General features: G+C 42.0%; 1 protein-coding gene across 1 annotated transcript in view; it reads left to right on the forward strand.

Annotated features, from left to right (window-relative positions):
• Positions 1 to 23,327, forward strand: part of KCTD7 (potassium channel tetramerization domain containing 7) — a 31,450-nt gene extending 8,123 nt beyond the window's left edge. The window contains exons 2-4 of the mRNA XM_075334218.1: positions 9,787 to 9,956; positions 19,208 to 19,386; positions 21,898 to 23,327. Of these exons, the coding sequence (XP_075190333.1) occupies positions 9,787 to 9,956; positions 19,208 to 19,386; positions 21,898 to 22,274 (726 nt within the window). The 3' untranslated portion in view covers positions 22,275 to 23,327. The remainder of the gene's footprint in view (positions 1 to 9,786; positions 9,957 to 19,207; positions 19,387 to 21,897) is intronic.
• The last annotated feature ends 2,785 nt before the right edge of the window (positions 23,328 to 26,112 follow it).

Genomic DNA, 26,112 nt, shown 5'->3' on the forward strand with positions numbered 1-26,112 from the left:
GGGCGCTCAGCTGATCGTTCGGCCGCCAAGAATGTCTGCGGGGGGCGGAGTGGGTGGAGCCGAGCGGGCCATGGCGCTGAGGACAGGTGAGTGTGTGTGTGTGTGTGTACATACATGCGGAGTGGAGTGCGGGAGGGGGCGGAGCCAAGCGGGGAAGTGTCGGGCTCCCTGCACACGTAGCGAGGGTAAATATCGGCAAAGCACTTTGCTTGGTTACCCAATATTTACCTTGGTTACGGGTGCAGGGAGCCAGAGAGAGCATGCGCAGTGAAATCCTACGGATTGCGCTGATGAAAAAAAGTTACATGCTGCGTTCCTCCCACCCGGCGCAGCGTCAAAATAACGACGCTACGTCGTCCAGTGGATGCAACGCTGACACTTGTGTTACAGTGCGTCGTCCATACAAGTCTATGGAGAATAGCGCAGTGCGTTAACGGACTGCGCTATTCTCCATAGTGACGGACTGCGCTGAACGCAAGTGTGAAAGTACCCTTAACCTGAACCACATTGGAACTCACTAATTGGGCAGTTTGGGTCTCCGCCCACATACAGCCAGCCATAAACAGAACACTTTCGGAGCCGGGCAGATCAAAGTGCGCATGCGCTGAAGTGCAGTGGAGTTCTTTGTGTGAATGGCGCTCAACACGTCACGCACACGGGATTGAGCATTAGGACAGCGATCGAGCAAGATGGAGGAAGCGCCGGACCGAGAGCAGCGACACCCATCGGACCGGACCGCCACCTTGGTGAGTATTATAAAGGTCTTTTTAACGTTCTACAGAGCGGTGACAGGTTCCCTTTAAAGAAAACAAAACAGAGGGGAAAACATAATAAAAAATGCAAAACTTCCTTCCACTTTGAGCTGCAATCCCCTTCACTCCCCAATTCCGCTTGACAGAATCACGAGCTTGCACTTTTTCAGAGGTGACATGATTATTTAAAGCTGTGTTTTTTTTATTGCACCTCTGGAGTGGTGCTTTAAATCTAATTCCCTTGTGACTTGTATTATAATCAACTGTTGTTGCTGTCGTCTTCTGTTATCGCTGCTGCTCCTGTCAGAACCTCGCGATTTCTGACATCCAGTGTTTCATGGAGAGCGGCTGGAGGTCACAACTGAATACATCTTTATGAGAGCCTTGTTCTGCCCTCGTTCTGGCTCTCATAGACTTGCATTGCAAGATTGTGATATAACTTCTGACTTCCGGCTAATCAGAAATGATGGGCCCAAGAGCACACCGTGGAACCAAAGCGGCACAGAAAAAGTTTACAAACGGCAAGTATAAGACAGGGATGGTGACTTACATGTAAAGCACCACTCCAACACTGAAAATAAGCGCTGGATTGGTGGTTTAAAGAGAATCTGTCAGCAAGTTTTTGCTACCTCATCTGAGAGCAGCTTGATGTAGGCAACCAGACCCTGAATCCAATGATGTATCAGTTAGATTACTGGCTGCAGCAGTTGTGATAAAATCTGAGTTTTTAGATTTAGCGGAATGCAGAGCTCAGAAATTTAAGGGGAACCTGTCACCGGAATTGTCTATTATAAACTGGTTAACACCAGTAAGCGCTTATATACAGCAGAGTAGAATACTGTATTTAATTACCCAAGGCGCTCTGTCTAACATAAAACACAGCTTTTTTATACTCACCTGCCGGGCGGTCAGGTCCGATGAGCGCCGCTGGTCTTGCTCTGGCGATTGCCATCCTCCTTCCCTGCGTTGTGCAGATGACACATCTTACATTGTCTACATAGTATCCTCCATCACGCTCCTGTGTAGGTTAACTGTACTCAGCCGTGCTGAGGGCAAAGTATTGTAGTGCGCATGCACGAGGAAAGGTCAAAGAATGCCCGCGCATGCACATTACACTACAGAGATAAGTGCACATGCGCAAGAGTGCAATGGAGGACACTGTGTGGATGATGTAGGATGGTGATCACAAGGAGAGAGGAGGCTCCATATCGAGACCAGCGATGCCCATCAAACCGGACTGCACTGTCGGTGAGTATAGTAAAGGCTTTTCATGTTATACAGAACGACTTAGTTACTTATATAACTTATATACTCTGTAATGCTGTATATAAGGGTTTACTGCTGGTGGCTACAGTTCATATGGGGCAAATCTGTTGACAAGTTCTCTTTACTGTGAGACCTTGCCTGCTCACTTGATAGGGGGCACTCACTTTGCTGCATTTCCGAGGTAGCAACAGGAACACACACACAGCTTAATAAAAGTCCAAAACGGTTTAACGCCACATAAACCGCTTCTTCAAACAAAATCCATAACACATAGATATCCCGGATACCAGTTCCTATAGATCGTGGCTCGCCCGCTCAGAAATGGACACTACCAGTGTCAGAGTAGAGCTCCCACAGCATCCCTCACTCAGTTCCAGATGTTTGAAACCCCTTCACGCTTCCTCAGGTGAGTTTCTTCCAGAGGCCAATCTCTCTGAGGACAGCAATCTCTTTTTCCTGCCAGAAGCTGCTCTTCATGCAGTGCTGTTCCACACACTGCTCCACACACTGAACTGACATGTGCCAAGCAACCCAATTTATTATTATTATTATTATTATTATTATTATTATTATTATTTATTTATAGAGCACCATTGATTCCATGGTGCTGTACATGAGAAGGGGGTTACATACAGAACACATATACAGGTTACAGTAGACAGACTAGTACAGAGGGAAGAGGGCCCTGCCCTTGCAGGCTTACATTCTAAAGGATTTTGGGGAGGAGACAGTAGGTGGGGTGTAGGTCGGGCGGCAGCTCCGCACGGTGGTCGGGCGGCAGCTCCGCACGGTGGTGAAGCAGTGAGGTCATTCAAGGTTATAGGCATTTCTGAACCCAATTAAGACATGTCAGACACACCCATAGGCAGGGTATGTGGATGGCCAGTCCCACCCATCTCTCACCCATCCTTAATCCTGGCCCATTCAATACTTATAGGAAACGTTTGTGGCACTACAAGTGCCAGCAAAAACTCCCAGGATCACATCACTTCTGTGGCACATACAGTGTGTTCGGAAAGCAGCACAGAGCAGAGCCACACTGAACACTGGAGAGAGCGGTGGTAGGTGAGTATATGAATACACTCACATTACATTACATGTAATGTACACACATTTAATAAAAATATATAGTGGGTACAGAAAGTATTGAGACCCCTTTAAATTTTTCACTCTTTGTTTCATTGCAGCCATCTGGTAAATTCAAAAAAGTTCATTTTTTTCTCATTAATGTACACTCTGCACCCCATCTTGACAGAAGAAAAACAGAAATGTAGAAATCTTTGCAAATTTATTAAAAAAAACTGAAATATCACATGGTCATAAGTTTTCAGACCCTTTGCTCAGACACTCATATTTAAGTCACATGCTGTCCATTTCCTTGTGATCCTTCTTGATATGGTTCTACTCCTTCATTGGAGTCCAGCTGTGTTTAATTAAACTGATAGGACTTGATTTGGAAAGTCACACAACTGTCTATACAAGACCTCACAGCTCACAGTGCATGTCAGACCAAATGAGAATCATGAGGTCAAAGGAACTGCCCAAGGAGCTCAGAGATAGATGTGTGGCAAGGTAGAGATCTGGCCAAGGTTACAAAAAAAATGTCTGCAGTACTCAAGGTTCCTAAGAGCACAGTGGCCTCCATAATACTTAAATGGAAGAAGTTTTGGACCACCAGAACTCTTCCTAGAACTGGCTGTCCAGCCAAACTGAGCAATCGTGGGAGAAGAGCCTTGGTGAGAGGGGTAAAGAAGAACCCCAAGATCACTGTGGCTGAGCTCCAGAGATGCAGTAGGAAGATGAGAGAAAGTTCCACAAAGTAAACTATCACTGTAGCCCTCCACCAGTTGGGCCTTTATCATGGCAGAGTGGCCCGACGGAAGCCTCTCCTCAGTGCAAGACATATGAAAGCCAACATAGTTTGCAAAAAAAACACATGAAGGACTCCCTGACTATGAGAAATAAGATTCTCTGGTCTGATGAGACAAAGATAGAACTTTTTGGTGATAGTTCTAAGCGGTATATGTGGAGAAAATAAGGCACTGCTCATCACCTACCCAATACAATCCCAACATTCAAACATGGTGGTGGCAGCATCATGCTATGGGGGTGTTTTTTAGCTGCAGGGACAGGACGAGTGGTTGCAATTGAAGGAAAGATGAATGCAGCCAAGTACAGAGATATCCTGGAAGAAAACCTCTTCCAGAGTGCTCTGGACCCGAGACTTGGCCAAAGGTTCACCTTCCAACAAGACAATGACCCTAAGCACACAGCTAAAATAACAAAGGAGTGGCTTCAGAACAACTATGTGACCATTCTTGACTACTCCAGCCAGAACCCTGACTAAACTTAATTGAGCATCTCTGGAGAGACCTGAAAATGGCTTTCCACCAACGTTCACCATCAAACCTGAGGGAACTGGAGAGGATCTGCAAGAAAGAATGGCAGAGGATCCCCAAATCCAGGTGTGAAATACTTGTTGCATAATTCCCAAGAAGACTCAGGGCTGTACTAACTCAAAAGGGCGCTTCTACTCAATACTGAGCAAAGGGTTGGAAGAATAGTTGTGACGATGTGATATTTTAGTTTTTCTTGTTTAATAAATGTGCAAAAATTTCTACATTTCTGTTTTTTCTCTCAAGATGGGGTGCAGAGTGTACATTAATGAGAAAAAATGAACTTTTTTGAATTTACCAAATGGCTGCAATGAAACAAAGAATGAAAAATTTAAAGGAGTCTGAATACTTTCCGTACCCACTCTACATGCCATTCACAATATAACCAGTCACCTTCTCACACCAGGCTCTCTATGTACAAAGTCTATAGTTAGAGAGGCGCTAATCAGAGGGGAAAGGGGCATGGTTAGGCAGGAGGAAAGGTGGTGCAGCGTGGTGGATTATGATCTGCCTGCATTTGGCCTATAAGATTTCAAGTTTTTTTTATTAGTTGAAAAATGAAGGCTGGTAAATGTTGTCTAAATATATAAATGCCAATCTTCTTTTCTCCATCAAGGAAAGAATGAGACTTAGGAGTTTACCTAAAAAGAGCATCATTTGTATTCTACTCACCGAGAAGGATATACTGCACAGACATTTGTGGGAATGACATGATATTGATCTCAGCAGTTCTAGGCTTCCCTGAGGATGATTGTGTTCCCATCCCTTTCCCGCTTGCGGTGCCAGATGCATAGGGTCAGGATGTCCTGGAAGCGCTGCCTGTGGAATCCATTCCAATGCAAACAGCCTGACAGCCCCATACAGTGAGCTATGCTAGGGATCATGATTGATAAAGGGATATTACATAATAGAAGACCGTAAAGAAGGCATCATATACATTTTAAGAAATTTCACAGTTGTACAAAGTATTTTTAGATATGCTGCATATTAATGATAGTAGAAAATGCACAAATAACAGTATTTAGAGTCTGTGATTTAAAATATTGTTGGCTATTATCAGTCTGGTATGAGTAAGTAATTCACTCCCTTTACTAAAAGCTACATCCCCAGAGATCACTGCTTAGAGGCAGAATCCTAAAAAAGAATATAAGGCTGTGTGCTCACGCTGCTTTTTGTGATACAGTTTTTATGCATTTTTTTGGTGCAGTTTTGTCACAAAAATGCATGTCTATTTGATCACAAGCCGGCTATTCTCCACGCTAAGCTCTGATCACTGCTGTAAACTATTTAGATGCTGCTATCAATCTCTTGACTATAGTGTTTAAATTGAACAATTGCCAGTACACAGCAGCTTCCATCTGTGTCCTGCAAAACGATTGTTGGTCACTGAAGGATTACTATGGCAATCGGGGACCTGTTAATGTCCTCTGTCACTGCAATTTTGGTACTCCTATGGAGATTAGCTTCATAGGAGACTACCAGTGTTTAAACGTGTTTCAGTATATACATAGTTACATAGTTACTTAGGTTGAAAAAAAGACCTAGGTCCATCTAGTTCAACCTTCCTCCACCACTTCTACATTTGGTCACTAAGTCATTTATAACAATCAATGTTTTGTGTACTGAGGAAATCATCCAGCCCTTTTTTAAAAGCTGTTATAGTATCTGCCATTACTACCTCTTGTGGTAGAGCATTCCACAGTCTGACTGCTCTAACTGTAAAGAACCCTTTCCTATTTAGCTGTCGGAATCGCTTTTCTTCCACTCGCAGTGAATTCCCTCTGGTCCTTAGTATTGTCTTTGGAAGAAATGTCATGTGCCAGTCCTTTATATTGACCACACATATATTTATACATATAAATGAGATCTCCTCTGAGACGTCTTTTTTCTAAGCTAAACATATCTAACTTTTTCAACCTGTCATCATATGGGAGGCTTTCCATTCCTTGTAGTAGTCTAGTTGCCCGCCTTTGAACTGACTCTAACTTCTGAATGTCCTATTTAAAATGTGGAGCCCAAAACTGGATCCCATATTCCAGATGTGGCCTTACAAGCGATTTATAGAGGGGTAATAATACGTTGGGATCACGGGATCTAATCTCTCTTTTTATACACCCTAAAATCTTGTTTGCTTTAGCAGCTCTACCTGACATTGAGTGCTGCTGCTCAGCTTATTTGTAATGAGAATACCCAAGTCCTTCTCCTGTTCTGTAGTCCCGAGTTTACTTCTGTTTAATGTATACGCAGTTATAGAATTACTCCGTCCTAGGTGCATTACTTTACATTTAATCAACATTAAATCTCATTTGCCAAGTATCTGCCCATTCTGACATCTTATCCAGATCTTTTTGTAATATTGTATTATCAAGGTCAGTTTTTAATATCCTACATAGTTTGGTGTCATCAGCAAAGACTGACACTTTACTATCAATCTCATCCACAAGGTCATTAATAAAGAGATTAAAAAAAATATAGATCAAAAGATCACTGGTTCAGGTCATATAAGGGGACTATAAAATAAAGTAAAAGATAAAAGTTTTTTAAAATATATATATATATATATATATATATATATATATATATATATATAAGAAATATAAAAAAAATTGAATTATCCTTTTTCCCCTTGAAAAATAAAGAAATGAAAAAAATTACAAATAAACATATTTGGTAATGGTGTATCAGTAAAAGTCCAATCTATCAAAATATAAAACTAATTAACCCATACCCATGCAAGTGCTTGGTATCCACACCTTGCTTTTTTCTTTTTCATATCACAATTTTTATGTAAAAATTGATCATGAAACTTTCACACTGGCCACTAGGGCTTTTTTCAAACTTATACTTCTTGTTTCAGGAAATTCACACGTAAACTAGCTACAATGGTCAGATCCAGACCCTATTTTTTGTAAAGGTCTTTGTGAAAGGAGGGGGTGGAGGGTCAGCTGTGCCATCAACTATAGTGATTTGTGGATTTTTTGTTATCACCTGTGTATAGAGACGTTACCTATCATTATAATCCTGCCTCCGATGATAACAAGACTAGTGAAAAGTCTTCCTGAAAGTACAGGAAGTTATGACTCATGCTATGCCTAGCCCCAGTGTGAAAATGTAATTTTTTTTTTTAATACAGATCATCATGTGAAAAAAATTGACAAAAATATTAAAAAATACTTGTAACTCCAAAACCTGATTTAAACAGGTCATTTTTAGATGATACTTTTCCTTAAAGGTGGGGTTGTCATAATAAGACTGTACCCATACCATACTGAGCTGTCTATAAAGACAACGTGGGAAGCATTTGTCTGCCTCCGACATGGCCGCCCTTAGTGGGTTACAACATAATTTTAAATTCCCATTTTTCATCTGTTTTCTCTGAAAAAGTAAATGTAAACTCATCTGATCTTCACTGTTCTATTCTATTGAAGGATTAGAAGAATCCAGGCCATATATAAACCAAGAGATAGTGAGGGAATACTTAGCTAACATAAATGAATTCAAGTCCCCAGGTCCAGATGAATTACACCCCAGTGTACGGAAGGAGATAGCAGAGGAAATATTAGAACCACTCTTCATAATTTTTGAAAATTCTTGAAGAACAGGAGAAGTTCCAGAAGACTGGAGAAGAGCAAATGTTGTCCCTATCTTCAAAAAGGGGAAGAAGGTGGACCCAGGGAACTATGGGCATGTGAACCTGACTTCCATACCAGGAAAGATCTTTGAACAAATTATTAAACAACATTTATGCAAGTACCTGAATGAGAATTGAAGTGATTAACCAGAGCCAGCATGGGTTTGTAACTAATAAGTCATGTCAGACTAACTTAATTTCCTTCTATGACAGAATCACTGACTGGGTGGATCAGGGAAATGCAGTAGATATAGTATATCTTGACTTCAGCAAAGCATTTGACAAAGTATCTCATACAATCCGTATTGAAAAAATGACCAAGTGTGGAATAGACAAGGCAAGTGTTAGATGGATTCGTAACTGGCTTAGTGATCGGAGTCAAAGAGTGGTCATAAATGGCTACACATCCAGTTGGAAGGTTGTCTCAAGTGGGGTACCACAGGGCTCTGTCCTGGGCCCCGAGTTGTTCAACATCTTTATCAATGATTTAGATGAAGGAATGAAGGGTAAACTGATTAAATTTGCTGATGACACAAAGCTAGGAGGAATAGCTAATACTAGAAAAGAGAGAGAAAGGATTCAATAAGACCTAAACAAGCTGGAACAACGGGCAGCAACTAATAGAATGGTTTTTAACAGGGTGAAATGCAAAGTCATACATCTTGGCAAGAATAATGAAAAGAGCATATACAGCATGGGAGGAATAGAGCTATCCAACAGCATGTGTGAAAAAGACTAAGGTATACTAATAGATCACAGACTGAACATGAGTCAACAGTGTGATGCAGCAGAAAAAAAGGCAAACACCATTCTAGGATGTATTAACAGAAGCATACATTCTAGATCACGTGAAGTCATTATCCCCATTTCTCCTCTTTGGTCAGACCTCATCTGGAATATTGTGTCCAGTTAAAAAAGACATCAACAAACTGGAGCAAGTTCAGAGAAGAGTGACCAGAATGGTGACTGGTCTGCAAACTATGTCCTATGAGGAACGGTTACAGGATTTAGGATTGTTTAGCTTGCAAAAGAGAAGACTGCGAGGAGACCTAATAGCTGTCTACAAATATCTTAAAGGCTGTCACACTGTAGAGGGATCAGTTTTATTCTCATTTTCACAAGGAAAGACTAGAATCATTGGGATGAAACTGATGGGGAGGAGACACAGATTAGATATTAGAAAAAACGTTTTGACAGTGAGGGTGATCAACGAGTGGAACAGGCTGCTACAAGAGGTGGTGAGTTCTCCTTCAATGGAAGTCTTTAAAAAGAGGTTGGATGGACATCTGTCTGGAGTGATTTAGTGAATCCTGCTTTGAGCAGGGGTTAGATTAGATGACCCAGGAGGTCCATTCCAACTCTAATATTCTATGATTCTATAATAACGTAATAATAAACTGAAATCTGATTCATTAAATTAAAATTGTCTACATAAGACATTACCTATCATCAAAAGCAATTCATCACCTCCACCCTGTGCATCTTACAGTCACAACCATTAGCCTTCTCTTCTGGCAGGGCTCACACAATGCGGTGTATTGTTGGTAGCTCTAACAATTATTCTTCTGTGCACGGTTTTCAGTACATAAGAACACTATGGGAGTAATGTGCGCTCGCACCATGCCAAACATAAGCAGCAATCCACTAATGATATTATTGGTGTCCATTAAAATGCTTTATTCTAATCCCAAGTCCTTATACCATTTCTGCCGGATTTACCTTGTTCTTTATTGTTCTGCAGCTTCCCGAGGTCGTCCCACTTAGTGTGGGAGGGACGTGCTTCACCACCAGGCTGTCTACACTGCAGAGGTACGAGGACACCATGCTGGCTGCCATGTTTAGTGGACGTCATCATATTCCTACAGATGCCGAGGGCAGATACTTTATTGACAGAGATGGAGCATACTTTGGGTAAGAGATTGGGTAATAACCAGCTGGTCACATTACAGAAGATCTTACCTTGCTATTTTTTACATTTGATCCATATATACGCTGTGCTTTGACGTTTCCAAGACTAAAGTATTGATGACCTTTATTTAGGATCTGTCACCAATATCAGATCTACAGTGCCTTGCGAAAGTATTCGGCCCCCTTGAATTTTTCAACCTTTTCCCACATTTCAGGCTTCAAACATAAAGATAAAATTTTTAATGTTATGGTGAAGAATCAACAGCAAGTGGGATACAATTGTGAACTTGAACGAAATGTATTGCTTATTTTAAACTTTTTTAAAAAATAAATAACTGAAAAGTGTGGCATGCAATATTATTCAGCCCCTTTAAGTTAATACTTTGTAGCGCCACCTTTTGCTGCGATTACAGCTGCAAATCGCTTGGAGTATGTGTCTATCAGTTTTGCACATCGAGAAACTGAATGAAATTCTTGCCCATTCTTCCTTTGTAAATAGCTGGAGCTGAGTGAGGTTGGATGGAGAGCGTTTGTGAACAGCGGTTTTCAGCTCTTTCCACAGATTCTCAATTGGATTCAGGTCTGGACTTTGACTTGGCCATTCTAACACCTGGATAAGTTTATTTGTGAACCATTCCATTGTAGATTTTGCTTTATGTTTGGGACCATTGTCTGTCTTGCTGGAAGACAAATCTCCATCCCAGTCTCAGGTCTTTTGCAGACTCCAACAGGTTTTCTTCAAGAATGGTCCTGTATTTGGCTCCATCCATCTTCCTATCAATTTTAACCATCTTCCCTGTCCCTGCTGAGAAAAGCAGGCCCAAACCATAATGCTACCACCACCATGTTTGACAGTGGGGATGGTGTGTTCAGGGTGATGAACTGTGTTGCCTTTACGCCAAACATATTGTTTGGCATTTGGCATTGCGCCCAAATAGTTAGATTTTGGTTTCATCTGACCAGAGTACCTTCTTCCAAATGTTTGGTGTGTCTCCCAGGTGGCTTGTGGCAAACTTTAAATGACAATTTTTATGGATATCTTTGAGAAATGGCTTTCTCCTTGCCACTCTTCCATAAAGGCCAGATTTGTGCAGTGTGCAACTGATTGTTGTCCTATGGACAGACTCTCCCACCTCAGCTGTAGATCTCTGCAGTTCATCCAGAGTGATCATGGGCCTCTTGGCGGCATCTCTGATCAGTCTTCTCTTTGTTTGAGATGAAAGTTTGGATGGACAGCACGGTCTTGGTAGATTTGCAGTGGTATGATACTCCTTCCATTTCAATATGATCGCTTGCACAGTGCTCCTTGGGATGTTTAAAGTTTTGGAAATCTTTTTGCAACCAAATCCGGCTTTAAACTTTTCCACAATAGTATCATGGACCTGCCTGTTGTGTTCCTTGGTCTTCATGATGCTATCAGCACTTTAAACAGAACACTGAGACTATCACAGAGCAGGTGCATTTATACGGAGACTTGATTACACACAGGTGGGTTATATTTATCATCATCAGTCATTTAGGACAACATTGGATCATTCAGAGATCCCCAATGAACGTCTGGAGTGAGTTTGCTGCACTGAAAGTAAAGGGGACGAATAATATTGCACGCCCCACTTTTCAGTTTTTTATTTTTTTAAAAAGTTTAAAATAAGCAATAAATTTTGTTCTGCTTCACAATTGTGTCCCACTTGTTGTTGATTCTTCACCATAACATTTACATTTTTATCTTTATGTTTGAAGCCTGAAATGTGGGAAAAGGTTGAAAAATTCAAGGGGAACGAATACTTTCGCAATACACTGTATGAATGATTTCTATCATCTCTGTCGATTAGCTGACTGCAGCGTTTGTGGCCTCGCTATGGTTCAGTAGTCACACTGGCTGTACCTGATATTTCAGCTCAGCCCCATTCACTTTCAAGCTTAGAAATGGGTTGTCCCTCTCTGGAAATGGAAGTAATGATTTTGCACCAATTGGCTTTTACAGTCTATGCTTCCCTGCACATTCACATTCGACTTTAATATGATCTGTTATCATAAAGTGGAGCTAAAAAAAAAGACTAAGAAAAAGATTAAAAAGGTGCAACCTCCTTCATTGGACTATCTGAGTGAGTTTACTGATGGATTCTCCGGTAACTCATTCTGCGTCCAGCAATACACATTGCAGCCCTAGGGCTGTAGAAGGCAAACAGTGCCATTTTTTTAATGATGTACTATTACAAAAATAATTATTACCAAAAATACATGCATCTCAGTAAGAAACAACATTTTTTCAAAAGGTGCCCCTTTAATTGCACTCAACATGCCTGTAACAATTAAGCCTCATTAACATGTCCAATTTTTCCACGTATAAAAAAACAGGACCGATTATTTGGTCAAACTCTGCTTAGAGTGTGGTACGAGTGTCATCAGATTTTCTCTTATGTGGAGAAATAAAAAAAATAAATTCTCCACCTTCTTCATTCTGACAGCTCGTGAAAATTGGACCGCACTCGGATGTCATCTGAGTGCTGTCCGATGTTTTCCATGGACCCATAGAATTGCATTATCGATTTTAATCTCGGTTCTCTTAGTCCGCAAAAAATCACAGTCATGTGAGTGGCCTAATAGACCCTCACATGTACAAGTGCACGTGTGAATGAGGCCTTAATGAGTAGCCCATTGATTTTTATGTTAAATCTCTTTTTATTAAGGTTTTTAACACTTGAAAACATAACATTGATTTAGAAACTGATACAATTGTCACCACACAACTGAGTCCATAGAATCTTTCACGCTTCTAGTAAGATACATTACTTCACCATGAGACGGCATAGTTCTTACAGCTTGTATACTTCGACACTACTACCAAACGAGAGAAAAAAAACCCCAAAGTCTCTATCCAGCAAAAAGAATGCACGTGGCAACTCTCATAAACCGAAGCTACAAAGAACATAAGATTATGTAGAGAAGAAGTTAGGAAAGAGGAAAAAAAAGGAAGTAATGGGGAAAAGAAAGAGAGAAAGAGAAAAGAGAGGGGGGGCAGTAGGGGAAGGGGGGGGCAGGAAGGGTGGGGGAGGAAAGGGGGATCCAGTCCACCTACTGAAGGGTTCCCCACAATCTCTTGGAGTTCTGGGGAGTCCAGAAACATGATCCATGGGGAGTCCAGAAACATGATCCATGGTCTCCACACCCTAATGAACTTTTCGATGGAACCAGTCAGTTCTGCCGTTAGGTCCTCCATTCTCTTAAGGCTAGCCATCTTCCCCAGCCATTCCACTAAGTTTGGGCATGTTGTCTGTTTCCAACATCTGGGGATGATCATACGAGTTGCTGTTAGGGAGAAATGCAGCAGGTCCCCCTTTTGAGATTTAATCGACCCTGGAAGCATAGAGAGAAGAGCCACCTGAGGGGATCTCTCCACTCTAACCCATTGATTTTTATAGCCTTTATGCATGGCTCCATTTTTTCCATGATTGAGTGAGACATCAAGACATCATGGCACACAAATAAGCAGGTTGGGCCCTCACATTGTGATTTTTTTTTTTTGTAGAGATATTCATTATTTTATGCTCTAGTCCACTTTGTGAATGAAGCCATGAACTCCTGAGATGAGACTCCGTATAACTGGATATACAGCACTGTACCATGTGTAGTTGCCCATTGTGAGACCAGTGCAGATCTCTCCTATCATATAAGATCACTGTGTACATGGCTTATGGTAATTGTGCGGGCTTGTTTCTTACAACTTACATAGTTACAGGAATGAACAGGCCTGTCAGGACTTGCAGCCGTGATGAGCCGCTCTTAATCTCTGGGGCCTTTGGGGGCATACAGGTCAATTTCTAGGGATGCTGAGGGTCACCATTAATAAATTCAGGAAGACACACACAACACTTGTCTCAGTTGCTTCCTATGACATAATTACTTATTTCTTGGCTCCTGCCCCTTAAACCAACTGTGGATAGTTCCCTTTAGTATTACTGATTTGCAGGACCAACACAAACAAAGCCACAGAGAAGGGAAGTAAGGGAATGTCACACAGAGCGGGGACTTGTGAACTTTCTCCGCGCAGACTTCCTGCTCATTCTTACCAGGCCTACTGTCAATAAACAGCCAGCAAGTGACTCTTTTTTTTCCCTTAAATATATCTGTGACAGCAGTTTATATATACAGTGCATAAAGTTTGAGTGCAGTCACTTATAGGGGTTGTCCACTACTTTGATACTGATGACCTATCCAAGGTTATCAATATCCGATCAATTTCAGTCTGGCACCCTGTGCCCCCAACAATCTCTTCCTGATAACTGCTCATTGGCAGGTGTGCAGAGTTTTGGACCAATAACTGTTATTGATAACCTAGGCCAAGAATAGCTCACCAGTATCAGCTGACTATCCCTTTAAGCTGTGTATAACTAGCAATTCTATTGATGCTTAAAGGGATATTCCCATCTCCAAGATCCTATCCCAATATGTAGTAGGCTTAATAATAATAATAATAATAATAATAATAATAATAATAATAATAATAGTGTTTGCAAATATCTCCAATTAGGAATGTAGTATAGTTCTCCTGATATAGCCATGTCTTTCCTCATGTGCAGGGTATTGGTCATGAAGAGGCTAATATTTGGTACAGAAACTTTTTTTTTTTGCAGTAACAGAGGAAAGACGTTTCTTGTAGTTCTTGACCAAGTAGGCACACACTGCAGCAGGGATTTTGGCCCACTCCTCCATACAGATCATTATTCAGGTTATGGGGTGTCTCTTGACAACATTGAGTTTCGGGTCCCTTCAAAGATTTTCTCTTGGGGTCAGGTCTGGAGACTGGTTAGGCCACTCCTTAGTTTCCCTGGCTGTGTGTTTTGGGTCATTGTCATGCTGGAAGACCCAGCCATGACCCATTTTCAATGCTCTTATTGAGGGAAGGAGGTTTTTGGCCCAAAACTTGCAATGCATGACCCCATCCATCTTCTCTTCAATATGGTGCAGTCGTCCTGTCCCCTTTGCAAAAAAACACATCCAAAGTATGAGGTTTCCACCCACATACTTCATGGCTTATACGGTGTTCTTGGGGTTGTACTCATCCTTCTTTTTCCTCCAAACACGGCAAGTGGAGTTGATACCAAAAAGTTCTATTTTGGTCTCATCTGACCACATGAACTTCTCCTATGCCTTCTCTGGATCATCCAGATGGTCATTGGCAAACTTCATATGGGCTTTGTCATGTGTTGGAGTGAGCAGGGGGGCCTTGCGTGCCCTACAGGATTTTAATCCATGATGTCATAGTGTGTTTCTAACGGTAATATTTGAGACTGTGGTCCCAGCTTTCTTCAGGTCTTTGACCAAGTACTCCCATGTGGGTCTGGGCTGATTCCACCTGACTTTTCTCAGAATCATCCTTACCCCACGAGGCGAGATCTTGCATGAAACTCCAGACTGAGTAAGATTGCCAGTGTTTCTTCCATTTTCTAATTGTGTCAACAGTTGTTGCCTTCTCACCAAGCTGCTTACCTATTGTCCTGTAGCTCATCCCAGCTTGTACAAGTCTACAATTTTGTCCCTAGTGTCATTAAACAGCTCTTTGGTCTTGGCCATGGTGGAGAGGTTGTACTATAACTGATTGAGTATGTGGACAGGTGTCTTTTTATACAGATAAAGGTTCAAACAGGTGCAATTAATACAGGTAATGAGTGCAAAACAGGAAGGCTTCTTAAAGAAAAAATAACAGGTCTGTGAGAACCAGAATTCTTGCTGGTTGATAGGTGATCAAATATTTATGGTATTTCATGCAATAAAGTATAAATTAATTAGTTTAAAAAATCATACAATGTGATTTTCTAGATTTTTTTTTTTAGGGCTATTCTTGCAGTCACAGTTGAAATGTACCTATGATAAAAATTACAGACCTCTCCATACTTTGTAGGTGGGAAAACGTGCAAAATCGGCAGTGTATCAATTACTTCAGTGGCGGACATATCATATAGTATATTATTATTTTTTCCCCAATAGCACCTACCTATAGTGGTTGAGACAGACTTATCCTCTCTGGGGTTTTTTTCATGATATATTGTACTTCATGATAGTGGTAAATTTAGGACGATATTTTTTGTGGGTTTTTTTTGTGAAAATATTGGAAATTTGGCCAAAATGTTTAACATTTCGCTATTTTGAAATATTTAATTTTTATGCCCTTAAATCCAAGAGTTAGGTCTCATTAAATAGTTAATAAATAACATTTCCAACATGTCTACTTTTCATTGACACAATTTTTGTCATTTTTTTGGGTTAGGAAATTACAAGGGTTCAAAATTCATCAGAAATTTCTTATTTTTCCAATAAAATTTACAAAACATTTTTTTCCAGGACCATATCACATGTGAAGTGACATTCAGGGGGCCTAGGTGACAGAAAATACCCAAAAGTGACCCCATTCTAAAAACTGCACCCCTTACACTGCTCAAATCATATAACATATCACTGCTAGATTTTTTTTTTTTTTACCGTGTTCACTGAAGGGGTTAATTAGTGGGAAAGTTTTATAGATCGGGTTGTTACGGACACAATGATGCCAAATATAAATGAGGGAGGATAGGAAAGTATATCCGCTATAGGAGGTAATTCAGTCCAAGCTCTCCGTCCACTTATTGTTATAGGGAATCTGTGACTAGGGTTTTGCTTCCGCATCTGAGAGCAGAATGATATAGGGGCAGAGACCCTGATTACAGCGATGTGTCTCTTACTGAGTTGTTTGTTGTAGTTTTAATAAAATCAATATTTTATCTGCTGCAGATTTAGAATCTTTGTAAATACTGAGCTCCGTATAATCCTGCCAATACCACTGATTGACATTTTTTTGTGTATACTGTGCATAAGCTGCTAATCAGTGGTGGGTGTGGGGTTAAACAGAGATCATGAATATGTGGGTTTACTTTTCAAGGGATAATTTAGTGTGCACACAACCTGGATAGATGAGTGCTGGTAGACGGGATATGGTATACCCAATTATATTCGACTATAGAATTCCCCGCACTCTCAAGAGAATTTCATACACTTGTGTTTTATTTATACAGACAGGTGATGGATAGGTGAAGGAACAGGGAAAAGCGACAGGATGTTTCGACCTATATGGGTCTTTTTCAAAAAACATCGCTTTGATATAGTGATGCAGGGGCGCTACCGCGCCTGTGACCGAGCTGTTATGGGACACAGGCGCATGAGCGTCACTTCGTCACTATACCAAAGTGATGTTTTTTGAAAAAGACCCATATGGGTCGAAACGTCCTGTGTTGCTTTTCCCTGTTCCTTCTCCTGTCCATCACCTGTCTGTATAAATAAAACACAAGTGCATGAAATTCTCTGGAGAGTGCGGGGAATTCTATAATCGAATATGGAGGTTTACTGACAGCAGTTTTACTAGTCGTCTAATGATAATCTCTTGCTGATAAAACAGTGATTTTATAAAACTACAGCAAGCAGCCCAGTAAGTGACACATCGCTGGAATCAGGGTCTGTGCCCCTATGTGATGCTGCTTTCAGATTAGGTAGCAAAAGGAAGATTCCATTTAATGACATAATTACAGTGCCTTGCAAAATTATTCGGCCCCCTTGAATTTTTCAACCTTTTCCCACATTTCAGGCTTCAAACATAAAGATAAAATTTTAATGTTATGATGAAGAATCAACAACAAGTGGGACACAATTGTGAAAGTAAACGATATTTTTTGCTTATATTAAATTTTTGTAAAAAATAAAAAACTGAAAGTTGGGGCGTGCAATATTATTCGTCCCCTTTACTTTCAGTGCAGCAATCTCACTCCAGATGTTCATTGAGGATCCCTGAATGATCCAATGTTGTCCTAAATGACTGATGATGATAAATATAATCCACCTGTGTGTAATAAAGTCTCCGTATAAATGCACCTGCTCTGTGATAGTCTCAGTGTTCTGTTTAAAGCACAGATAGCATCATGAAGACCAAGGAACACAACAGGCAGGTCTGTGATACTGTTGTGGAGAAGTTTAAAGCCAGATTTGGTTGCAAAAAGATTTCCAAAACTTTAAACATCCCAAAAAGCACTGTGCAAGCGATCATATTGAAATAGGAGTATCATACCACTGCAACTCTACCAAGACCCGGCCGTCCCTCAAAAATTTCATGTCAAACAAGGAGAAGAGTGATCAGAAATGCAGCCAAGAGGCCCATGATCACTCTGGATGAACTGCAGAGATCTACAGCTGAGGTGGGAGAGTCTGTCCATAGGACAAAAATCAGTCGTACACTGCACAAATATGGCCTTTATGGAAGAGTGGCAAGAAGAAAGCCATTTCTTAAAGCTATCCATGAAAAGTGTAGTTTAAAGTTTGCCACAAGCCACCTGGGAGACACACCAAACATTTGGAAGAAGGTGCTCTGGTCAGATGAAACCAAAATCAAACTTTTTGGGCACAATGCCAAACGATATGTTTGGCGTAAAAGCAACACAGCTCATCACCCTGAACACAACATCCCCACTGTCAAACATGGTGGTGGCAGTATCATAGTTTGGGCCTGCTTTGCTTCAGCAGGGACAGGGAAGATGATTAAAAGTGATAGGAAGATGGATGGAGCCAAATACAGGACCATTCTTGAAGAAAACCTGTCAGAGTCTGCAAAAGATCTGAGACTGGGACGGAGATTTGTTTTCCAAAAAGACAATGATCTGAAACATAAAGCAAAATCTACAATGGAATGGATCACAAAGAAACGTATCCAGGTGTTAGAATGGCCAAGTCAAAGTCCAGACCTGCATCCAATCGAGAATCTGTGGAAAGAGCTGAAAACTGCTGTTCATAAACGCCCTCCATCCAACCTCACTCAGCTCGAGCTATTTGCAAAGGAAGAATGGGCAAGAATTTCAGTCTCTCGATGTGCAAAACTGATAGAGACATACCCCAAACGACTTGCAGCTGTAATCGCAGCAAAAGGTGGCGCTACAAAGTATTAACTTAAAAGGGCCGAATAATATTGCACGCCCAAATTTTCAGTTATTTATTTTTTTATAAAAATTTAAAATAAGCAATAAATATAGTTCAACTTCATAATTGTGTTCCACTTGTTGTTGATTCTTCACCATAAAATTAAACATTTTTATCTTTATGTTTTGAAGTCTGAAAAGTTGGAAAAGGTTGAAAAATTCAAGGGGGCCGAATACTTTTGCAAGGCACTGTAATTCTTCACATATTAACATGTTACTACTACTTTTGTCATCAATGTAACTGGGTGTTTTTATTTTTAGAGATATACTTAACTTTTTACGCTGTGGTGAACTACCTCCCCAAAGCCGTGTTAAAATGGTATACAAAGAGGCTCAGTACTATTCAATTGGGCCACTGCTTGACCTCTTGGACAAGATGCAGCCACTTACTGGAGAGAAAGTGAGGCAAGCATTCCTGGACTTAATGCCTTATTATAAAGGTAAGGAAATATTTTTATTCATACTACTGCAGCGCAGCCATCAACACTTTTTGAATGTTCTCCTCCTATTGTCATAAATGCAGAAAAAAAGACACATTAACAAATCCCTGTGAAAATTTCTCTGGAATGCTTCTTTATAATAGAACAAACAGTCAGCACTTATCATTAAAAAACGTGTCCATCCCAGCCACATGACCACCATCATGTGTGAACTCTTTATATACCCATGTAGTGTTGGGCTGATGTTTTTCATATCCCCCAGAGAAAATGATTTTAGATGCCTACATCTCTATAGAACATGTATTCATGTTTTCTTTATAAACTTTATTTTCATTGCACAATTGGATGTGTTTTAAAAATGTTCCTGTGCTGAGATAAGTGACAAGCAAAACGGTAACAATGTTTTGAAGTTTTAAATTTCAGGTTCCATATCTCACCATCCAATAGAGCTTTGAGCGTGAGACTACCTTAATTTTATAGTCAGTCATCTTGGCTATATCATATATCATTTTGAGTGGCAACTATTTAGCATATGATTAGTTATGTAGATTGTTGTCATGTTACTACATTGTTACTGTTTTGCTTGTGGTGTTTGGAAAAAAAAAAGTTTTTTCCTATATACTACAAATTACAATCTGTTCTCATATTCCCTAATAGCTCAGTGTTTTATTAGGTTGATTCCTAAGCGAAAGGTTTGAATTAAGGAGCAGCCATGAAGACTATTTCTAAATAAGAGATACAGTATCATCCAGCTCATTGATGGCGGTCTCTCGGTCAAAATAATTGCGAAACTGTATTATGTGAGTGCCATGACTTTTGGAAGAATATGAAATGAAGTCCGTCCATCCATTCCAAAGCCAAAAGACAAGTCAGCACATTACAAAGGCTATCAGCTCTGGCGTGACAAACACGGCAGTGGAGGTGGCTCATATGCTTCATAATAGTTTAATAGTGAGATCACAGATGTCCATGCAAACACTGTGTGACGCACGCTATACAAAGTCTGGAATGGTGGTCCGATAAACGGTGAAGAAGCCTCAACTTCAATATGATCATAAGAAGCATTGGCTTGTGTTTGCAAAGAAGTACGATAAGTGGATGGTAGAAGACGTTGAAAGGGTAATTTGGAGCATTGAGCCGAAAGTCAATAGACAAGGCTCTGATGGGTGCAAATGGCTCTGGAAGAAACAAGGGTAAAAGGGGCTAAATGATCGAGAAATTGAAAAATTTGTCAACTTCAATTGAGGAAGCCTAATGATAGGTGTTAGATACTTGATCAGGATCGATGGTGGTCTTAATGCTGAGCTATATGTGAATATCCTACAAGACGAGTTACTCCATACACTGCAGTACTATGGGTATGAAAAGGACGACATATAGTTCCAGCAAGACAACGATCCGAAGCATACGTGGTTCAATGATAATAAAGTAGAGGTGCTGGATTGGCCCCAACTGTCCCTAGACCTCAACCCAATCGAACACTTATGGGTAGAGTTGACGAAAAAGCTGTATACATGCCCAAGTGTGTCGACCAGTGTGCTGCAACATTGGTAACGTGTAGAAGAGACCTGGGATCAGATTTTAGTCAAGATATAGTTGAATCTGATCAAGAGCATGCACAGAAGGATCCAGGCAGTGTTGAAAATCAAAGGTGGATTTACAAAATGCTAACAAAATAATAAAAATTACAATTTAGATTTTTAGGCGCAAAACAGTAACAGTGCAGTAATATGACAAGAATCTGCATAACTAATCATATATTTAATAATTGCAAGTTAAATTTATGTATAAGATAGCCAAGATGATAGTCTATAAAATGAAGGTAGTCTCACGCTTACAGCTATAGTGGATGGTGAGATATGGAGCCTGAAAGTTAAAAGTTCAAAACATTGTTATCCTTTTACTTGTCAGTGTATATATGTACCCCTGCTATGTACAGTGTAATGGCCGTGTCTGACCGTACAGGGACATTGTCAGATCATATCATAGCTTCTGGGCCGGGGAAGATGCAAAAGAATATAAAGACATTACAGCACGGATCATAGCTGTTTTTTTTGGGAGGTAAAACATTTTTTTTTTTTTTTTAAGTTTTAACACAAGGAAGGAATTATTTGTGATCGCGTGTTGAACTGTCTATATTCTTTTTTTATTTCTAGTTCCTCCATCGCCCAGGAGCTGTGGTATGATCAGACAATGTGCCTGTACAGTCAGACACGGCCATTACACAGTACATAGCAGGGTCACATTGATAAGATTATCTCAGAATAGGAACTTCTTTTTTTTTTTTTTTTTAAACATCCAGTTATGGAACTTTATGATTATTCTAAGATCTATTGATTAAAATTAACTTTGTTCGTTGGAAAACCCCTTTAAATTTTGAAATTTCATTCGGACCTGATATGAGCAGCCTTTCACGATACTTCATTTTTAATATTAGCACATAATGAAGTCTAGGGGAAGTTATGCTATGTATGTCCATAATTGTCTATTTACAGAATGCTTCTTTTAAAGATCACTTGGAGCGGATCATTGAGATTGGGAAACTTCGAGCTATACAGAGGAAGGCCAGGTTCGCCAAGCTGAAGGTCTGCGTCTTCAAGGAAGAGATGCCCATTACTCCTTACGAATGCCCACAGTTCAATGCGTTACGTTTCGAGAGGACCGAGAGCGAATCAAAGCACTTTGAGCATCACTGTGATGTGGATGTGTCTTTTGGGCCCTGGGAAGCAGTGGCTGATGTGTATGACCTTCTCCATTGTATAGTCAGTGATCTCTCCCAGAGAGGCATTACTGTGGAGCACCAGTGCATTGGAGTTTGTGATAAGCATCTGGTTAACCACTATTATTGTAAGCGTCCTATCTATGAATTCAAAATTACCTGGTGGTGAGAGGTTCACATGATCAGCCGAGGCGCAGGACCAAATATTATTAAACTGGTTGCACGACCAATTAGCTAGCAAGTAGCACTGCAGATGTGGCGCAGACTGTTACTGCCATCTGTGGCATAAGAGCACTGTATAGTATACATTTCTGTTGCTGCATTATACAAAAATGCAAGGGGCAAACAATTAGCTGATTGCACCTATATCCCACAATTAGGGATATTACTTTGAAAGAACATCGAGTGAGCCACCCTTTCTATGGGGTAAGAATGCGTTCTCGCTCCACTGCAGCACGGAATAGCTCAATGTATAGTGATGTACCGTAATACAGGGAAATATTAGTGTTAGGAAGCATACAATGTAGGAAAGCAGAATACCCCAAATATATGTTTTTCTCCCAATTTCTGACTTTATTCTTAGTTGTTTTTTTGAGACCCTCCTCCCCACTAAGAACTCTATTTATAATTATTTTAAATAATGATTTTACATTTAATAGTGTTCTATTTATTTATTGCATTATATTAATGTCATGACTAATTTTGTCTGCAGTAATTGATTACTTATGTGACCATAAAAATATATTGTAATTTGGTACGTTTTATTTTTTGTCTGATTACAGTAAATTACTTACTAGGCATAATCTCGTCAAAGTTATAGCCAATTTGGTGCACAGCAAGACCCTTTTCAGATGTCTGTGTTTAAACAGATGAAAGACACACGTACTGGTATGGTCATCCATGTGACATCTCTGTGTCATACGCGTGACGTCTGTGTTTGCATACGTGTGACTGTACCTGTAAAAAATGCATGATACTGAAATGAATGGTTTTTTTTAATGTATAAAAGATGGGCAAAGCCTGAAAATTATAGATAGATATGGAAAGATAGATAAACAGGTAAAATAGATAGATAGATAGATAGAACAGATGAAATAGATACAGTGCCTACAAGTAGTATTCAACCCCCTGCAGATTTAGCAGGTTTGATAAGATGCAAATAAGTTAGAGCCTGGAAACTTCAAACAAGAGCAGGATTTATTAACAGATGCATAAATCTTACAAAGCAACAAGTTATGTTGCTCAATTAAATTTTAATAAATTTTCAACATAAAAGTGTGGGTCAATTATTATTCAACCCCTAGGTTTAATATTTTGTGGAATAACCCTTGTTTGCAATTACAGCTAATAATCGTCTTTTATAAGACCTGATCAGGCCGGCACAGGTCTCTGGAGTTATCTTGGCCCACTCCTCCATGCAGATCTTCTCCAAGTTATCTAGGTTCTTTGGGTGTCTCATGTGGACTTTAATCTTGAGCTCCTTCCACAAGTTTTCAATTGGGTTAAGGTCAGGAGACTGACTAGGCCACTGCAACACCTTGATTTTTTCCCTCTTAAACCAGGCCTTGGTTTTCTTGGCTGTGTGCTTTGGGTCGTTGTCTTGCACATTGATCTACTATGATTTTATATTATATTTATTAAAAGTTATATTTTAAATCCTTGCTTTACCAATATTATATTCAGGATTTAGGCTATATCACTTTGCCGTTTGGCAGGTTTGCTTTTCTCGTTGTCTTGTTGGAAGATGAAATGACGACCCATCTTAAGATCCTTGATGGAGGAGCGGAGGTTCTTGGCCAAAATCTCCAGGTAGGCCGTGCTATCCATCTTCCCATGGATGCGGACCAGATGGCCAGGCCCCTTGGCAGAGAAACAGCCCCACAGCATGATGCTGCCACTGTGGCGCCCTGGACAAGCCAGGGGCCACAGGTAACTACACCACCACACCCTACACCCCGGTTAGGCACATCTAAGCCAGACACAAAACCCTTGTTGCCTTCCTCCAGGGGATGATGTCCAAACCAGGGGCCGGAGCCAGGCGGTTGGTCTCCGCCCACCGAGGAGTTCACAGTCCTGGAGGCAGGAAAAGGAAGTTCAGTTAAGCTAGGGAAGTGAAGGAGAGAGGAGTTGAGTTTTGACAGGGAAAGTGGAAGGGGGAAAGTGAGCAGTAGTGAAGTGGCAAGAGAACAGACTGAAGTGAGTCCGGGTGTGTGGCCCAGACGGAGCAGCAAGGTTGGCAGACGGTGGTGACCGTCTGCAGGAGTGGCCTATCGGAGTTTGCCGTAAGGACCGTGGACGGGCAGTGGCCCGGCGGTACCGGACTGGTACACAAGGAGAAGCCAGCACCATTGGCAGGGGCTTTTCGGACCCCGGCAAGGCTAGGAGACGCCATGAATTTGCCGAATCCGTTACTGAAGGGGACCTCCTGGGTTTCCAAACAGTCAAGTCCCGACAGAAGGCAACCGTCCAACCGTGAAGGGGAGACACCGTCACCGCCAAGAGCAACCGTTTCCCAGGGCCAGCGCCTGCGGGCAAAAGGGGCTCCTCCGGCCTACATCCAAGTCGGGGAGCGGGTTACCGGTGGGAACCCATCGGAATCAACATAGAACATAGGTGCAGGGAGAGACAGTCATCACTAGCCTACGGGGAAGAAACAACCGCAGCCGTCTGGGGGACCCGTCCATCCAGCCGTGTGTTTTACCGAGAACTGTGTCATCGTCTCAGGCTGAGTGAGTACCCCCGTGCCGTACGGCACAGCGCTGCCCCTGCGACCCTGCACCTCACCAGGCCCCGCAACCCGCCTGCCATCCACTCCAACCCCATAACCGGGCCCCGGGACAACCAACCCCCTACCCACGGAGGGGAGAAATAACAACAAAGCTGCTCCCAGTCACCGCTCCCGGGATCCCCGTCTAGAGCAGCGGTGGTGTCACCAAAATCACCACAACCGTGGGTGGCGTCACAGACAATATCCATAATCAAAACCCCCACAACCAATCATCCCCCTTTTCACTCATGGGCGAGGAGCGCCGCTCGATTCCCCGGGATCCGATCCACCACTTGAGCCACCACCGAGCAGCAGCAGTGGCCGCAGCAGCAGCGGCAGCCGGACCCGAGCAGTGGGAGAGCGCAGCGTCCCCTCCTCCGCCCGCGACAACTTGGCGTCACGAACAGGATCTTACCGCTCTGCCGTCTGGTAGAGGTGCGCCTTGTTACCGCCGGAGGTGTCCGGCCGAAAAATTTCAGAAGCCGCCATCTTTGGCGCGAAAAGTTCCCGCTCGAGCGTCTCCTCGAGTAGTGGAGGCGCGAAGGCCAAAACCCCGCCCCTGTAGAGGAGGAGCCGGAAAGAGGCTAAGGGAGACGGAATGGCGGCTGGCCGCATGTGAGCGTGGCTATAAAAGCGGGGACGCCAGGACCCTGCGGCCATCTTGTTCCTGGGAGAGGCCGCCAGCAAGATGTATATGCCATCCCGTAGCACCGTAGCCCCCGCGCCTGGAACCGCGGCGTGGGTGGAGATCCGGACCGCGCAGCTCTACCAGAGGCTACAGGTTAAGATGCAGCTCCTCTTAGAGGAGTGGGAGACCGACATGATGGAGGTCATAGCGACCGTGCGGAGACGTGAGGAGGAAGTAGCGGAAGGGAGGGTGAGTGACCCACACCCCGGTACCCCAAAAGGGTCGGTCATCGCGGCTGCGGGACCCGGTCTGAACCCCCTCGCCCTACTGCCTCCCTCGCCACCCGTCCCGGCTGCCGTGACCCCGCCACTAGGCCCGCTACCACTGCAACCGGTAGCAATACCCAGCATGTCGGCCCAGGTGGACCGACCTGTAGCCGGAGCCCGTAGCCGACCGGAAGTGCTGCCGTGGAAAGCCCCGAAGCCTGAACTGGAGGCATCTACAGAGACTCCCCCCGAGTCGGAGCCGACAGGCCGCTCCATGCCGAAGGCCCAGCGGAAGAAAGCCCCTGTGTCCATCCCCCACACCTCGGCTGAGGTTGCGCCGGGTTGT

The sequence above is a fragment of the Anomaloglossus baeobatrachus genome, chromosome 2 (genome assembly GCF_048569485.1).
Source record: "Anomaloglossus baeobatrachus isolate aAnoBae1 chromosome 2, aAnoBae1.hap1, whole genome shotgun sequence".
Taxonomy (NCBI): Eukaryota; Metazoa; Chordata; class Amphibia; order Anura; family Aromobatidae; genus Anomaloglossus; species Anomaloglossus baeobatrachus.